The sequence below is a fragment of the Micrasema longulum genome, unplaced genomic scaffold (genome assembly GCF_059751315.1).
Source record: "Micrasema longulum isolate JH-2025_06_02 unplaced genomic scaffold, ASM5975131v1 h1tg002850l, whole genome shotgun sequence".
NCBI classification, from domain to species: Eukaryota; Metazoa; Arthropoda; class Insecta; order Trichoptera; family Brachycentridae; genus Micrasema; species Micrasema longulum.
The window spans coordinates 114,578-134,318 of NW_028279972.1; the positions used below are offsets into that span (position 1 = coordinate 114,578).

The 19,741-nt window shown below is 31.2% G+C and overlaps 2 protein-coding genes across 3 annotated transcripts in view; one reads left to right on the forward strand and one right to left on the reverse strand.

Annotated features, from left to right (window-relative positions):
• Positions 1-2,972, reverse strand: part of LOC148271475 (homologous-pairing protein 2 homolog) — a 39,527-nt gene extending 36,555 nt beyond the window's left edge. For both annotated transcript variants that reach the window (XM_088241349.1, XM_088241348.1), the window contains exon 1: positions 2,776-2,972. The gene's annotated coding sequence lies outside the window, so the exon portion shown is untranslated. The remainder of the gene's footprint in view (positions 1-2,775) is intronic.
• The window catches only part of sona (sol narae metalloprotease), a gene marked incomplete at its 5' end in the record, with an annotated part of 148,005 nt that overhangs the window by 114,572 nt on the left and 13,692 nt on the right, over positions 1-19,741 (forward strand). Inside the window, 6 exons of the mRNA XM_088241346.1 lie at positions 3,155-3,207; positions 7,586-7,712; positions 8,393-8,557; positions 9,880-9,996; positions 13,724-13,838; positions 17,874-17,980. Coding sequence (XP_088097472.1) covers positions 3,155-3,207; positions 7,586-7,712; positions 8,393-8,557; positions 9,880-9,996; positions 13,724-13,838; positions 17,874-17,980 — 684 coding nt within the window. The remainder of the gene's footprint in view (positions 1-3,154; positions 3,208-7,585; positions 7,713-8,392; positions 8,558-9,879; positions 9,997-13,723; positions 13,839-17,873; positions 17,981-19,741) is intronic.

Below are 19,741 nucleotides of genomic sequence, written 5' to 3' on the forward strand. Positions count from 1 at the left end.
TAAGTATTTTAGTAATATGTTAAAGTTTACTAAAAAACAGTTGTAATTTGAAAAAAACTATTTGTAGGTTTATACAGTAAAACTCTTATTATCCGGAATAATGAGTGCCAGGCGTTATTCAGATATGCTGAAATCCGGGTAGTTGGATTAACCATTAAATAAAGGCAATGTTTTGAAAGAAAACGCCAATCAGATCACTCAGCCTCCATACATTTTCGGGCTAATTTTGAAAGTGCCGGCCATCTAAATTTAATTTAATATTATAATAGTATAATAAAATAAACCCTTTTTATTACCAGACTACAAAACAAAATATAACTTATCTTATTTTTTGTTTTGTACACCATTTTGTGAAAAGGACCGAAATTATATTGTTATGGTATTTGTTACAATCAATATAGTGTAAAGTTTCCGCAAACCAATTTTTGTAAACTTTTCATGAAAAATAAACGTAAAAATGGCATTTTTCAATAAAAAAAAGATAAATCTAATAAGTTTCATATTTTCATTTAGATTCACCTTGAAGCAAAAAGTGATCTCTTGAACGTGATTTTTGTTACTTATAGTGCGTAGATAAGCATACCGTGGGGTGCGGGTGCCCTTGATAGCTATCGATGTACCTCCCGCAAACTCGAAGGTGAAAGTGTATCTTTGTTACCGCTCGGGAGAATTTATCTTCGATTACTTATAGCATCCGTATTTTCAGATTGTAATTACCTGACAAAGAGACGGGTACGTCTCGAAACCATGTTTAAACTAATAGTAGGTACCGTAAAGGAATACAACATGAGATTTGAATGTAATTTGAGACGAAACTTCCGCGGCACATATTGCATCTGGTATCATTGCTACTCTGGCAGCACTGGCAGTGTCTTTCCAAAGTTTTTGCTTGTGAACGTATAATTGCTGTCAAAAGGAAATTTTGGCAAAGAAAGTAGTATTTTTTATTGAGAAATCGACATTGATCTTTAATTCAAATATATTTCTGAATTACATATGCCTCCAAACTCTATTATTAGTCAAAAAAATGTAGTGATAATGCGATCTCGTGAGGCACTTTTCCGTAAACAAGTCAACGCCATATTTGACACTTTCAGCGTAGGTTGGTAGAGTGAAACTAAAAATTCCCAAAAATGAAAGCATTTTTTGTTTGGAAGGTAAATTGAGACTTTGTCTCAAATTAGGTGCATAACTTTCAATTATTAAGTCTCAAATCTCTACTGATAGTTATGGTTAATAATTAGGAAAAACTCAATTATTTTACAGTTTGGTACGACTACAGTCGTTATTTTATTACAGAAAAGTGTAGACTTTGAAGAGGGTGTATGCATTTTAATGTTTGTTCATTGTTCTATCATTATACATGTCTCAAATTACACACAGTCTCAATTTTGAGTTTAATTTTTTTTTTCGATTTTCGAAAGAGGTTTCATTTTGTTTTTGATTGGATTTTTTTTTATTTGATGACGTAGGCGTTTTAAATTATATCATGCTTTTTAAAGCTAAAAGTTTGTTTTATTTAATTTCTCTAATTGTACATGACATATTTACAATATTATTTGTGGAAACTGAATATTTTTTTAATTTTTATTGTCTGATGGTTAAAGCAGTAAAATGCTACATGGGAAACTACGACTTTCTTATTGTGTCTCATGTTTGCAACATTTGCAGGTAAATTGGGACAACAATTTTTTTTTAAAAATAAATTTAAGGATATTAATATGTCCACGCATGTGGTATGCTTCTGTGACCTGAAATATTAGTATTACGAAATGGAAAAAAATATCTATGAAGAAAAAAACATATCAAAATTTAAAATAATGGTCAAGACATATGTGATAAACAATTTATAAATTAAATATATTTGTAATGTTATTATTAGAACACACATAACAATATGTATGATATGTGTGCCCTACTTTAAGATTTAAATAAAAAAATATAGACTCAAATTTGCGTTAAAATTTGAAAGCGTAATATTAAATATATGAAAAGATATAGTCAGTTGAAGTTGATAACTGTCTCAAGTTATATGCTTTTATGGTACCCAAATACCTATAGGTATGTTCCTAGCTCAATAATAATTAAAAGATTGATTAGCAGATACATGGGATGCGTAACGTAATGTTTATATAACAAGTGTCGTAAAAAAATCCGGTTTTTCGTCCATGAACTTGACTCGGAATATTTTTAATCTCTAATATTCTGTTACGAGCAGGTTCAAAGTTGCTAAAATTAACAATTTTTATGTTACGCATCACGCGTCACGCGATGCTTCCATTGCATAAAAATATAACAAAACAATCCCATTGCACATAGGTTTGAAGGATCAATTTCCTTTGACAAAAAAAAAACAAAGGAATAACAAAAATGGCGATAGCTACCGATTTTTATTTTTTTTAAATAACAATACCCTGCGCGAAAAAATATAGATAAATCCAATAAAAAGAACATTCGATTTCGAAAAATAATTAAGTTTTAAAATTAGGCATAAAAAACGTTCATGCCTGTAACAAACCCTCAAGAATATGCTTTTCAAACTTTGTGAATATCTATATAGGTAAGTAATTGATAGCCGTCATTTTAATATAATGACGGTATTGATAATATATTATAAATAAATGTTTAATACATACATGTAATGAGACAAAATAAATGCGTTTGTATCATATATTTGTAAAAGATTCAGAAAAATACATTATTGTTTTAGCGATTGAGTAAAACATAATGTAAATAAGTCAATAATAGTAAATAAAAAGTAGTAATGGTACTCACGTAGGTAATAACAAATGCAACAAATCTTTGGCTTTGGTTTTCAGCAATATCTTTTAATTCGTGAAAATTACTGTTCCTGAACAAACTGTAGTTATTTTCCCAGCAAAAGTAACACAATATTGAAATTATTTCCGAAACTTTTACTTTTACACAACCGACGAATTTACCGCCATTAAAATTTTGACAGATTGTCTTATTTTTTTCATTTATAATGTTGCCATCGTGTGAAACTATTTGTTCAGTACTTGTATCTATGTAATTCGATATAATGTAGTGATGTTTTAGATTAATATTTGTATGCGATGTTTTACATAAGTATGTGTTTGTAATATTATAATGTTTTCTTTTAGTTTTAATTAACCTAATTTTTCCAATACAGGTACGACATGTGCAGGAGGCGAAAAGGCGGTCGCTGCACAAAGGGCACGGCCGGTAATGTCACCGATTGATTTGCCGGCGGAAAAATGTTTTACGCCGCGAGTTGTCAAAATGATGACCAGCACCGGAAAACGGATTTGGCCGCCGGCAAAATATGCCTTTTCATCACTTAACACTATTTTAAAATATTTGGCATACGGTGTTGGACAATATGCTATTTTATGTTTGTTGTGTTATTCACAGGAATCAAGATAATTTTGATTTATTTAGTCATATTTTTTGCGTCATTCATGACTCATAAGTAACACACTTTTAAGTTTTTTTCCCCGGCTTTCGGACTATGACTTTTTCATCAAATTTATTTCGATTCTTTTGAAGATGATTGCTTTACAGGTATTTCTGTGGTTATGTTTGAAATCATCTAACATCCTTGGAAAACAAAACGACTGTCTTGAAAAGGTTACGGGATACATTTTGAATGAACAGGTGGACTGTAACATTAAAAATTACTTAATCATGATATTGCATAGCTTAAATGATAATCATCACTAACCGTTATCACGTATTTAATGAGATGATAGTTGTTAACATCAATTGAACACATAGAAACATGTCAACAAATTTTATTTTGTACGAGCAAGCATTGCATGATGAATGAAATAATAATAATACGAGTATGACTATTTATATAAGTAACACAAAAAAAAGTTTCTTAAGCAGGTATCTCCATAATATTTTACAAAACTACATTTTTAAAAGCAGTCGTCCCCTATTATTTTTAATATCTACCGCAAATCAAAGGACCAAAAAATATTTTTTTTAAACACGATAACTTACGGAAGTTGAAAATAATAAAATGTTGTAAAATATAACTGATAAGACTTAAAAAATTGGGGTTTTTTTAGAAGCCATCTGTACTAATTTATGCGAAATAAAATAATAGTAACTAAACGTGTTACAGAGAATTTACTAATTGTTGCTGCGTGACTACGTTACACTTTTACGGCAAATTGCTTTTCCTTTTTTTTTTTTAACAATATTATCTTAGATCATAACAATTTAATAATCCAATAAAACGTTTTAATCAATTAGGTGGTATCCTATAGGAATTCATTTAAGTGCTAACGGATTGCGATAATAATATTTCATTTATTTAATCACGTGATGCAGTGATTCATGCTCGTCAAAGAGGATTCAGGTTTCAGCTACGACGGAGCCACGGGGGAGTGAACTTGAACAACAAACCGAGACAATGAACAGACAAACCACAACACCTTACTTACAGAACACGCCACTAATATTTGTGTTTTTTCTTTACATGGATGCAGACTAGACATGTGCAGGAGACAGTACGCGAATAGTAACGATTGCAATAGGGGAACGGCAGGTAGGATGAAAATGGGATAGAAAAAAAGTCAAATAGCACACTTCTACTCTTCGTATCTACTTTGTCCTATCTCTACTGCCCCTGTCACGGGAAACTACTATGTATTTGTCTATTTTTATATTGGGCTATTTTTTTCTTGTACAGCACTCGTGGAGAACCTGACGACGATATAAAAATATTTGTTTACATTAACACAAGCACAATTAATTTGATATTCCTCTTCTTACACCTACTTTACTGTATATATGTATATACACAACACAAATTCCTTCAATACTTACATAATTACTATCTACACTGGTCAGAACATTTTGTACATAATATAATAAAGTATCTAAGTACTCGTATATATGTTTATATAAATGTAAGTAGGTATAGATTATTTTATTCTTTCTGCGTTTTACGTGCGTATTTTTTTTGTATCTCTATTATATTATCTAACAAGTTTAAATAATAATGAAATCATTTAGTTATCTGTGAAGTAATAAGCTATATTTTACGATTAAAAAATTTTATGCGCGGTACTGAGGTTAATAAAACGTGTAGAAGTAATTACTAATTTTCTGATAAACTGTTCATTTCCTTCTTGTATATTTGTGTAGGGAAGTAGTAAAAAAACAACCATAAAACAACTTTGCATACACTACTTCATACGCCACAATTTACGATACAGTAGTATTTTAATTGTAACTTTTGATTAAGACGGTGCGTTATTGAAATTAAACAATAAAAAAACAAATAATTATTATTTGTTCATCCTTGAAGTCGTCTATTTACTATGATTGCGTTATTTCGCGTGGCGTTTTAAGTTCGAATTACGTCTAAGGTTAGTAAAAATAAATTAACAAAAATCTTCGTGTATCTACCGGTAGCAAAATTAATAGTTTCAACAAATATCAAAAGTATTCAGTTTTCGTAAGTGTGTCTAAAACAAATCTATTAATGTATGTATTTATTTACACCTTACAAAATAAGTTTTCATATACCAACTATTGCTTTTTTAATGACCTTTTTGATTATTCCTTACAGAACAAACTATATGTCAGATCTAAATAAATTATGAAACGGATGCCGTCTATTAATTGATCGGGAGATTAAATTTCTAAAGTTTAATCGAATCAGTCATGTGAGGAGGCAACATTATTTAACGTCCCCAAATTCAAGCAGTTTTTATTATTATCCAAACAAAAAATACGTACTATGAAAAATTTCATTTCTAACGAAATTTAAAAATTAATTTCACAATAATTTCATAAGATCCATAATAATGTAAGTAATGTAAATCTATTGTTTTTAACATTTAATATTAATATTAATTTGTCAATGTTTAATTTTTTGCCACATTCGATCTTCAATGGATTTCCTTCAGAGGAAAATATTTTTTAAAAAGTAAGTTTTTACGCATTATACTAATTTAAGGAATTATTACAATAATTATAAGCTCAAATAATAAGTAATTACTAAATAATATAGTTGGGTAATATTCTAGCGATATAATAAATAACTGGTTGGTACCATTTTCCAGGAAAATCTGTACATATACTGTATTTTTCAACAATACTTTGCAAATTTAAGCTGTTACCTCAAAGTTACAAATATTTTCATTAAGAAATTTTATTAAAATAACAATTTTCGAATCTATATTTTCATTAAAATAATCTACTAGACTTAATTGCATTAATCTTATGTTTATTTTCTAAGAATTAAAAAATATACCTCAAAATAATTTATTTTAAATAAAAGTCACTACCGTATATCCATTTGAAACACGTTTCAATAAACCACTGAACAATAAATAAAGTACTGGTTTTATTTTGACAACAGCGAAAATGGTAAGCGTCGTTACTAAAATTTCATGTTTGGTTCTTTCAGTAATGGGTAATGAGCCAAGAAATTGTAAATTGCAAAATTCCGTCAAACTTTATTCTACCATTTGATTATTATACAAGCAGTCGTGACCCCATAAAGACTATTTTGATACGAAGAAGTGGTAGATATGGTCAATTTATTTCTTGTACGCAATATTATTTTGTTTCATGTTCATCACGAATATTTCAAAATAATCAATTTGTTTAGCAACAACTTAACAAATGTATAATGCGTATGTTCATAATTTCCATAAGATTAAAGAAAATAACGAAATAGATAAAGTCATAAAACTGTTTAGATCTTATCAAATTATAAAGTTACTAAACACAGTTGTACAAAAAATACTTTTAAATTACGAAAAAACGACGCAAGTAGCGAGATACTTTGCGAATGGCAACATTTAAACGTCACAATTCACAATATAAAATATTTGAATCGAAATTCGGAATTTCCGTGAACTTCGTCTGGTACAAATAGCGTTGAGGTAAAATATAACATTTTCATAATTGAACTCAAATATAACGTAATTTATGAAAATCAAGATACTGTATTCGTATTCAAATTTAAATAAAGGAATAATGCATGTTAAGTGTGTTGAGACGTAACTAAGTTTGAATATGCGAAAAATAAATCTCAAATGTAATTTAGTTTTTAAGTCAATAATATTAATAAATATTAATTATTGTACATATTAGATTAGATATTAATATATTTTAAGATTAACACTTTCTCATTTCATAGTGTACTAACATTTCACTTGTATATAAACAATACATAATGTACTTCTATCAACTGCATATTATATTTAACTTTTGGGAATTAATATCTCGTTATAGTATGTATTTTTCATATAATTTTAAGTATCATACATTATTTTATAGCCATCAACAAACATAATTACTAATTACAATTTTCTGTTTCATAACATAAGTTATAAATGATTTTTTGTGTGCTTTTTTTGATTAAGTGTTATCTGATATATATCTATCTCTAGTGCCTAGTAATATATAGTTTTAGAAATGAAAAATACTATTTTCCATTCATTGAATTTTTTTTTTTTACTTGATTTTGATCAGATTAATGTAGTTTCTTAATTTCTTTCTTAACACTTTTATATTTTCTCGATCGTTGATAAATGACAAAAGTACTAATATTATTTTATTGCGATGTTTGTAGGTTTTGCATATGTTGGGGGAGCTTGTGTGGTAAATAAGAGGTTAGAGAAAGTGAATTCTGTGGCCATAATTGAAGATACTGGTGGTTTCTCTGGAATTATTGTAGCTGCTCACGAAGTCGGTCATCTGTAAGTATTGTCTTTGGCTTGTGCCATTGTTTTGTTATTTATTTATTTAACACATTATATACATATACAATATACACGGTTTATCAGGGCCAGACCGCGAAACTTCAGAGTAACATTCCTCATGGTAACCTTTAAAAAAAAGACAGTAAAAAAAAAATATATATATTACTGATCATCTTACCTTCATGCAACAAAAATGAACTGCAATTTGTGTACCAATGCAGTGCCCTATGCACCATTAGGTGTGGAAAGGGAATGCTGATTCTTTTGGGTACCACTTCATATAAATCAAAAAACATTTTATTATTTGTCAGGTTTCTGGCATCAAATAATCTTTGTTCAAAGAGTAAATAAAAATATGTCATATTGTAAAAATACAAAAAATAATGTTTTCTAATACTTAACTTGCGGTTTTATTTGAATTGTTGATTTGGGATGGGATTTTAAATTGAAAAGTGCAATATCTCACAAGCATTATAATGTAAGTTACCAACTTGTTCCAAAAACCCGACGATATTATCTCAACTTCAATTGTTTATATTTCATCTCCTTCCATTGAACTCGGATCATGCTGTCTCTGTATTGCATCTTACTTCCCTATCTGGGTCCAAATCAAAAGTAGATTATAGAATGTATTATTTATGTGGAAATAAAACAAAATTATACTTGTTTCATTTCAGTTTGGGCGCTGTTCACGATGGCAGCCCGCCTCCGTCCTACCTGGGGGGGCCCGGCGCCGAGGTCTGTCGCTGGGAGGACGGCTACATCATGTCCGACCTCCGCCACACAGAGAAGGGCTTCCGCTGGTCACCCTGCAGCGTCAAGAGTTTCCACCACTTCCTCAAGTAAGGAAGCCTCAATCATTGCAACTAGAAGGACATCGAGGGTATCCGAAACCTCATGATCCCCATGGTTAGAAGCCATTTAGAGAACAACTCTACTGTATGGTCCCCTTTTTACAAAATTCATATTAATAATGTTGAAAGAGATAAATAAATAAATAATAACTGTTAAAGTCACCAGCAGAGCGATTCTGAACCCTCTCTCACACCGTTTTTTTACATGCGGTAAAAATAAGGGCATTTAATTGTACGCCGAAGTTTCTAAAAATGTAACAAACTACTTAGAACTATGTCACAAGTTTTTTAGAATCAATTACATCATTGTTATGTGTTGAGATAGATTTCTGATTTCCGATGGCCAACTTTTTAAACGCTTAATGTATTTTTATGTTTATGGGCTCTTCTTTTAAATGTCAGAACTCATCGACGAGAACTTGTGAAGCCACGTGTTGAGTAGTTCAAAAATTACATAACTTTAAAAAGATCATAGCGCTGATAATATGATACAGAAAAATACGAAAAAAAAAATTGCAATGTTTGAGTATGTCCAAATGCTTGCGACTGGCTGGATTTCCTCTCTAGGGAGTTATTCGTATTTAAATTTATTGCAACAGAGAGGGAAAACATTGTTAAGAAGGGAATATGGAGGGAATAGTTTCAGCTCCTTTACTTCACAAAACTCAACAGATGGAAGAGTTGAGAAAATATGAATGTTTAAACATGGGCAGAATGGTGAATGTTACACAGTGTGTAAAGTGGCCACTTAAACCAGCCAATGACAGGTTTTAAGCCCTGTAAATGCCTAGAATTCCATATTCCCTTCTCAACAATGTTTTCCGTCTCTGCTGCAACAAATTTAAATCCTTATTTAGTTTTATTCCACTTTTAATTTCACCAGTGATCGGGTTTCGTCATGACTAACGTCTTCAGATTGCTGGGTGGTCTGTCAACTCTTTTAAAAATATTTATCATGTTTTACGACCACTATCTGCACCCCTTCCTGCTCCAATAGTATATCCTACCCTGGTAATACAAAAGGTCTCAGTTGGCCAAACGGTAACCTCTTTTTGTTTCCATATTCCCTTCTCAACAATGTTTTCCCTCTCTGTTGCAATAAATATTTTAAAAATTGGCTTACTTTAATAGTCTTTTAAGAAATAAAAAAATTTGGCTTACTTCAATAGTCTTTTTACAAATAAAAAAAAAATACTGAACTCTCTCATCGCCGATCCCGTTATATTTAGTTCTGCTTGTGTCTGTGTGAGTGTTGCAAGTAATTTGTTATTGTCCTAAAAATTAATAAACTATTATGTTTTTCCTTACAGCAGTGAGACGGCTACCTGCCTTTACAACCTCCCTCACGAGGACATATCATTACCCAGAGTTCTCCCCGGCAAGGTGCTGACCCTGGACGCCCAGTGCAAGAAGGACAGAGGCACCACGTAATACATTTTCTTTATATTTTACTTCTACTAGCACCGCATGGACACCCACACGCATCTATCCTGACATACATTCCTAGCTTCTTCAATATGATTTATTTATTTATATATATGTACATTACAAAATATCAATATCAAATAAGTCATTACAATGAAATATATTTAAAAATACCACTTATATATAGTTGGGGCTCGTGGTGTAATGGTCAGCGCGTTAGCCTGCCATGCAAGAGGTCTCGGGTTCGATTCCCTACATGGTTGATATGAAATATTTATTTAAAAAGGTGTTTTTACACTAGAATATTTCATAGTCCCTGGACTGGTACCTGAAGCGTAAGACTGATCATCTTACCTTCATGTAACAAAAATGATCAAGATTTGCTGCGATTGGTGTACCAATGCAGTGCCCTATGCATCATTAGGTGCGGAAAGGGAACGATTATGATATAGTTGGGGTCTACGTTCTTAAGGCACACGGAAGAAATGCAGTAATGTGTTTTGACGCTGCCTGGTTAAGTTTTGATAAAAACTGGCGCCTCGACATTCAAGAATACATTATATTTCAGAATGTTGACAAGCGAATTTTTATCTAAACTCAACTGGACGCCGTCGCCACACACTGTCGCGTTCCATGCGTATTGAATTTAATGAAATAATCTTGTATCGAAAAACTTCCTCAGATCCGTGAAAAATATCAATATAAATATTGTTTAACATAGAGGTGGCCCTTCCAACAGGCATAGCCATTGACTAATTGGGCCTGTATATTGGAATATGGAACAGTTGACGCTGCCTAAGGTTCCATTACTGCGCAGTATTATCGACAACCCTGAAATTATGCGGCGCATTAGTTTTTATGTTCCAGATTATCCGGAACATTGGGAAGAAATGCGTAGTTAGATACACATCCCTTCTGGTTTGTTTACTCTTGTAACCAAGCATACCCTGGAGAAACTCAGTGAAGAAGCCGTGGATAATATCCGCTCTTCCTCATCTAGAGAAATGGAAGAAATTTCTTCTGAACCCTCTCCACCATAAGATAGTACTTCAATCGAGCTTCTCTTAGAGTGGCTCGATGAGATTTGAAGTCTACTTCGCACCAACGAGTTCTTCCGCTTCATTTGTCTTATCATATGTGTCTGCTTTTGACGTGACCAGATTTGAGATTTTGGTTTATCTTGTCATACTACATCTTTCTTGGTCGTCCTTGTCTTATATTGCCATTAATTCTCGCCATATATGCCTGTTTTACCATTCTTTTGTTGTCAATTTGTTCTACATGACCACTTTTTAATCTTGTCAATTATACCTGTACCAGATTTCATCATTCGTAACCCTCTCATACATGGACTTCCCACACATTTGTCACATTTCATTCACAGGAGATCGCATTACTTTATTTATTTTTTTAATAAAAAATAAATATTTGCTTTCTCATGATTAACATAAAAATTTATGTAGAGTTATAAATAACTCACTATTAGAAAATGGGAATCAAGATGGGGTTCGAACTTTGGACCTCTGATCTGTGAGTCCGCAATACTAGCCCCGGGACCACAACCCGATTTCGACCGCATTCACTCTGCTTTCATCCTTCCTCTGCCAGTTCCATACATAAATGATGGGACTAATACTCCGTTGTCCACTGCCAGTCTAGCTATGATTGACTTATTTTTACTAGCAATTACTCCCAACGATCCAAAAGATACTGCATTATGCGCCAATTTATTATGTTTTTAGTTTAGTAGGAGAATAATTTGGTGAAAATAATTATAATAAATCATTTATTATAAATACGTAAACTTTAAAAATGTTCGTTTGATACATGATGCTGTCAGGTTTTAAATAAAATTCTGTCATATTATTTATTTTAAAAATGACATATTACTTGTGTTTCAAAATTATTACGGATGGATAATTTCACAATATTTAATCCAAACACACTGTTTTAGTGTTAGACTAAAAATGATTGTGGCTTTACAATGACAAGACAATAATTTAACTAAAAATTAAAGGTGTTTTTGTGACCTGTGATTATTTGCAGTCGTGCGCGACCAAATTCCTAGTAATCACAAAAAAGTTGTCATACCTTGAAGAAATAAACAACATACCAAAGTAAAAATCAGCAATCAAATCAACGAAAAACAAATCAAATAACACAAACATTGAAGGTAGAATAAGTCGATTCTATCTTGTAAAGTGACGCAAAGTGAACACAAATATTGCGTGTTTTTTTATAACTTTTTACAAACTTTCATTAAAAATGTCAATTGGGGGAGATAAAACACAAAATCGCACCTGAGCAATAATTGTAGCACAAAAACAATATGATCATTTTTTAAGAGCAGAAATGTAGCAATGTTCTTAATTATTTTTGCTTAAATTCAATAAAAATAATAGAGGACTATAACTTAAGATGAAATCCGTTCCGACTTTTCTTCATACAAATGTATTCCCGTATTTTCTCCCTGCGTTATGGCACCAGAGCCGCCATATTTTTTCACACTATAGATAATGACTATTGCCGTGTCCTTATTGTTTTTTGTTTTTTTATTTATTATTTTTACGATGAGAACTAGGACCTTCCAAAAACCCTTAAAAGCGTCCAGTTTTACCTGCCGTATGGTATTCAAATATGATAACTATTTTCGAAAAACGCAAACGAAAATGATTTAATTCTGACATTCTTTAAATCTTATTAAATATTTGTGTCTCTTCATCAGGACACCAATCAAACCAACATGCAAAAACCCACCATACACCTTCACCATAGTTATTGCACAAAAATATAAAACCAACATGCCATGCATTTGTGTTTAAGTGTTTATGTAGTAGATAAAGTTATTGTTATTTATGTTAATAAACTTTGATTATTATTATTATTATTATTATTTAGTAGGCAAGTCTTACATGCACTGATGAGGTTATAAAAATGTTGGATGTTATGGTAGAAATAGATGAAAAAAGGGGGAGGGGATGAAGGGAGGGTCTTAAGTTTAATAGGTATAAGGTGACCATTATAATAGAATATCTTATAATGGGCTATATTGAAAGTTGTTTGATTATTGATCAAAGGAACATTATTTTTAAAGCCTTTTTAATGTGAAATATTTCCATATTATTCACTTTTAATCTTTTATTATTTGTATGTAAGATTTAAAATCCTGTATCTTCATTAAAGTTATGATTTGCAAATTCGGAGAAATCATTATTGTGAAGACATCTCATGTGTGCTTTAACACGCATATCAAAATTTTTTGATGTTCTTCCAACGTTTTTTTTTTTTTTTGCACCACAACAGGCCAGAAAGCCCATTTACAGTGGTGAATCACATCACTGAACACCCAGGCTTGAGAAAAATCACATTTTAATTTTTGTGTTCTCACCGGGAATCGAACCCGGAACCTTCCGTGCGTGAGTCAAGCGTCTTCACCACTACACCACGGAGGCCGCCGTTTTGTTGCATTTTAATTGGTTATGTACAAATATTTGAAAACATTTAGTGAAATGTTTGACCACAAAGTTAATGCTTTAATTGAAATATTTAATATACTAAGACTTGTTTATTTTCAAAGACTTTGACAATATGGCTTAATGTTTTTAAAATGACCCATGCAATATTTTATGTATGCATAATAAGGTAAATAATAAATATTACTTTTGAATTCTGTAGACGTTTTTCGGCATTAAATTATAATCCATAATTTTATTTTTATTTGGATGACAGGGCGTGCTTTAAGGATGACCGAGTCTGTGCCCAGTTGTTCTGCTTCGACGCTGGAAGCGGGTACTGTGTCGCGTACAGACCAGCTGCTGAGGGCTCACCATGTGGAGATGGCCAGGTGACTATTCTTGACTTACTTGACTTTTTAAATATATTCTGGTCGCCTGTTGCAGTCTGCCATGTCATGTACATGGCAACAAGTTCAGTTCAGTCAGTCAGACCAGCTCGACGAAGTCACTCAATTTCAGCATGGAGTTCAAACGCAGTTACTTCAACTCCTTATCGCTGTAACACTCGCCCGACATAATTCATTATTAAATAACCATCAAACGGCAACCGCGTCTCCTCTGTCCATCACCAACTGGGACAGAATCACCACACTCGACTACCTAAATCCTACATTTCAATGCAATGTGAAGCATTCTGAACACTTTTAAAGCACGTATTTAGTACGTATATACGTGCCATAAAAGCGTTCAGAATACCAGCCCTGGTATGTATTTAAAGATGATGCTTCACAAAAATCGCACTTTTCCCTCTTTCCAATTGTTCCAAGAAGCTAAATTTTTAGATCTAAGACAAATATATTGTTTTCAATGTTTAAAATATATATTTAAGAACCAAAATTTATTTACAAGTAATTCAAATAGATCAAGTCAAAGAAGGAATCGTGTATTAGAAATACCACATTGTAAAACGAGGCTCGCACAGAGACATGCATATTTTATAGGCCCAAATATTTTTAATTCTTTTTTTACTGATAATATTTCATTGATTCCAAACTTTCAAAAATTTCCTTCTTTTAAAAAACATGCACTGTCCTGGATTCAAACTAAAGATATGAACTCTTTTTTTCTATGATTTATTTTGTTGCCTTTTAATAATAAGGAATATTTTTGTGTTTTTTTTAAATATTTTTTATTTCCTTTTTTAATTACTATAAAAAAAAAACCATATTATCTTTTACATAATATTTTATTTTTTCTTTCTTATGTCACACAAAAATATTATAACTGTCCATTATTTATTATAGGAGCAAAAATTCATTAACATTTCCTTGTATACCCACGAACAGGCCATGCCTTTGTGGGATTTTTTGTTTACTATATTTCTATTTATATGTATTTCATTGCTATGTAATTATGCTTTATTTTTTTAATACTCTGTTTTATTGTTATTATTATTGTAAAAAAACAAAAAAATGCAATTTATATTGAAAAAGGCCAGCAAATAAACCATTTTGTGATATTCAGCAACATATGTATATTGATTGATTTGGTGTTTATTTTGTAGAACTCCATATTTAAACTTATAATTAGAAATCAAACACTGATTTGAGTCTACTGAACACTTTATTTTATTTTTACAAATATAAACATATAAAAATAAAAACTTCGTGACAATTGTAAACTTAATATACTTGAACAATTAGAAATTAATAAATATCTAAATAATCCTAATTTTAAAATAATAAATGAACAAATCAACCTAATATCTTCACCACTATTAAACATATTTAAATAGACTGTTATTCTTCACTTTGTTCCTTTTTGTATACGCTTATATGACGCGTAATAAATAGATGAATCATGTTACAATCACATTGATATATTTGATAAGAAATTCTTAAAAATAGAAATATTGTATAATAATACATTTATGTTTATATAAATTTCCTCATAATATTTCAATCATGTTTTAAAATTAAAATGAACAGCAACCTGATATTTTTTCGACAACAATTATCTAAATTTACAAAACTATAAGGCTTCATTAATTATCTCACAATACATACTTGTATGTCAATAAATGTTTACTTTGTCATATTTTCCCCGAAATTCAAATACAAATACCTAAATTCCCCATTACCTATTAAACACTTAGCCTCACCCTTAACCATCGTTTTTTCCCTCAATTATGATTAATGTACATGCTATAGTTCATAAGATTATTTTTATTTTCTACTTAAGTACCTTGAATTATATAACTATATAAGGACATTCAATCCAAATAATCTTCACATTCGTTTGAAAATGCCCTAATAAGGCGAAACAATTGTCACAAAGTTTTTATTTTTATATGTTTATATTTGTAAAAATAAAATAAAGTGTTCAGTAGACTCAAATCAGTGTTTGATTTCTAATTATAAGTTTACATATGTATATCGCGAAATGCTAGTTCATTAGCAGTCAGAAGTTGAATAAATCGCGCAACCAACGTTACGTAATATCTAATCTATATATATATATATATATATTTATTTAATTTTTAAGAATGTCATCATTGATAATTTAATTAGTAAATTCATTACATTATTTGCATTTTTAATGATTATGATTGTTGCATTACTGATTACTTTTATTTAAACTTTATGTACCATATTTAAATTATTACAACAATTACGCTTCTCTACTATATTCTATTGATTTTAATGACATTATTTTTTATACCAGCTTTCGTTTGTAACTTTATAAGTTTGATTTACATTTTACTACTACTACTACTACTACTACTACCATCACGCCATTTCCCCGTAGGGGTAGGCAGAGAGAATGGACCGCCACACACGTCTATCCTGGCATACACTCCTAGCCTCTTCCACATTCATACATCTTGGCATACATCCCCTTCGGTTCTGTCTGCTTTTGACATGACCAGACTTAAGATTTTGGTTTATCTGATCATGCCACGTCTTCCTTGGTCGTCCTCGTCTAACGTTGCCGTTACATTTTATTAGTTTTTAATGTTATTTCTTTCATTTGGTTGAATGTAGATGAGAAAAAAAATTAAATCATACAAAATAAAAAAGAATAACGCAAAATAATAATACTGTAATACTATGTAATTAAAATAGAAAGCTGTTTTTACTCGGGTTCAATAAATTTCTTTAAATTTACTTTGAATTTATCTACTAATATATTAGTTTTAATAGTTTTTAGTTCATTGGGGAGATTATTGTAATTTTTTATTCCTTTGAAAACAAAACTCTTTTGACCAAGACTTGACGTGGAATTTAAGAATGTTTATACTATTTCGGTGTCTGAGTGACTTATTCTTCTCAAATTCATTTATTTTGTTGTTAGTTGTTATGGCTTAACACAAGCACAGCCTTAAAAGCCATGACATATCAGTGATTATGTATACAGATTTAATTTGAAAAGAATAATTTAATTAGCACAAATGTTCATAATTTATTTATTTATATATACGCCCGATGGGCATTTTTAAGGACATATTTATACATAGAAAATTATTATAAAGGAAGAAAGACACAATGGTATATAGTAGACTTGGTGGGAGGGGAAGGGGGAGAGAGGTGTTTATTTATTTATTATACAAGTTGTTATCAATGAAATCAAGACTAGTATGTTTGTTGGAATACCTAAGAATTCTGGGCATAGGAGAATGAAAACCATAGTTAGTTCTATGGTTATCGGTATGAAAGAGTAAGTTTTGTCTGAGGTTTCTAGTTGGGATATTTAATTTTATTGAGCTCAGTAGATAATATTAATAGTCTAAGTTTAACAGATTATGCAGATGAGCTAAGTCTAAGTTTAACCGAATTGCACATTTTTTTATATTTATTTTGTTTTTTATATATATTTGGACCCCTGTATTTAGTAGCCTTACGTGTCATGTACAAGGCTAAAGTACTCGGAAAAAAATCGTTTTTGTTTGTCTTGGAAATGGGATGTTCGATCACTGATTTTGGTTTATTACCTTTATGAGTCCAATCGCCATTGTTGCAAAGTTCAAGAACAATGGCGCGTGATAACTACTTTTAACTACAGTGTGGATATATGTCAAGGATATTCCATCTTTCCTGCATTCTGCTTCAAGATTATGGCGTTGTAAACTGAAAAATGGGCACTGAAATAACAGATGTTCGATACTCTGTGAAGAAATATCATCGCATGGACAATATTCATCATTCCTTAATTTAAACCTATATAGATAACTTCTCATAGCTCCGTGTCCGGTAAAAATTTGGGTCGTTTCAAAAGTACTTTGGTGATGTTGACGGAAGTTTGCTGCATCAGCCAGCGTTGGGAAAAACATTTTTTGCACAGTTTAAACTGTGCTGTGCGAGCAAAGACATCAAAACCTCCATTTTTTTTTACTAACATTACATTTCTTCTTTTTCTGTTTCCAGCACTGCATAAACGGAATCTGCGTGGTCGAAAATGAGAACACAATTCCCGACTATTCCCAGCATACGCCTAGCTACGTTAGATTCTACGGAAACAGTTCCAAACAGAGGTAAGTCGGGGAAATAAATATTCTCCATCTTGAGATACAAACTACTGCTGTGTTGACCAGAGTAAATAGCATGATAATGTACGAGGTAAAATATCACGCTTGGCTTAAAAGAGTGCAGGCAATTCATATCATTATGTCGTGTAGTTTCTAAGCTTTTGATTGACAAGTATTTGAAACAATTTGTGGAAAAATACTTTCCCAAAGTAGAATAGGTTTCAACTAAGCCAGGATTAGTCAATTCAAACCGGGTCGTGATCCTGTCGTAGTTCTGCGGACTCACGAATCAGAGGACCGAGTTACCCAATCTTATACAACTTAATTCCCACATTGAGTTATTTACGACTACAGTCAAACTTGGTTTTAACTTCGACCCGGACGGTTTGTAACAAAAGCAATGGCGTAGTGTGGTGTTTTTTTTTTTCCTTTTTTTTTTGCACCACAACAGGCCAGGAGGCCCAATTACAGTGGTGAATTACATCACAGAACACTCAGGCTTGAGAAATGGCACATTTGATTTTTGTGTTGTGGAATCGAACCCGGAACCTTCCATGTGTGAGTCAAGCATCTTGACCACTACACCACGGAGGCCACAGTTACTGAGTTAAATATAATACTATTTTTTTAATGTTTGAAGCATTTACTTTGTGGAACATTATTATTTAATATATTAAAATAAAATCACTTTGTTTTTACGTACCACAAAATTTAAATATTATTAATAATCAAATAAATCTTAGTAATAGTCCCATTTTCAATATGTTCCCTCTCCCTAAATCTACACACAAACCCCCTCTTCTCTCTACTCCCGTAGCCACGCCCACTGTACCCTCACTGCGAAAATTTTAAATATGTTATTAGTTTGTAATTATCCCTGAAGAAGGCATTGTATTGCCAGAACTAGTTCGTTCTCAAATTATAAAAATATAAGTGGAACATAAAAACGAAGTGATTTTAATTTACTACAGTACCTACGCTTATTTATATTCACTCGTTAACTCGTTAGCATAAATAATCAAGCAGTATTATTTCAGGTTTTAAAAAATTCCTTAAATTTAGATTACTAACTAACGTAAAACTTTTATGTGGTTATTTTCTATGTCTTTACCATGTAATAAATGCACTTCAACCCTCAACATCATTCTCTTCTGTCGACCTCCGACTGAGTAGGAGTTCCCTAGCTTTCTCCAAGCATTTAATCATACATTTTTATTAGCAATATACAAAATGAGCAAATTCAGTCGGTCCCATCGTCCTCGTAATAACCAAGTTCGACTATATTTGAAAATGTCTCCAAAATTTCAATATTTGAGTACATCAGCGTAAACATTTATTTTAATAAATAGATTTTAAATGATTAACCAATGCAAACTATAGAATAATGCATATTTGAATCCCTGTTAAAAAATCTTTGAAAACTCACAAAGTAAAAAACCTTTAATTTATGTATTAGTTGCATCAAAAAAAGTTGACAACATTTTAAGTTTGTCCTAATGTACAAACATGTCTACAAAGACAAAGACTGGATTTCACCCTCGAAAGTGTTTTCAAGATGAGCGTATTGCAACAGAGATGGAAACATTTTTGAGAAGGTAGTATGGAAGCCTAGGGATTAAGTTACTTTTTGTCAAAATGGGTTGCACGAAAAAGGTTTATTGATTTTTTTAAATATTTTTTTTAAATATTTTTTATTTCAGTTTCAGTGCTGCAGAGCAGCGTTTATTTTATAATTAAAAAATACACATAAGAATTTGTTACCCACTA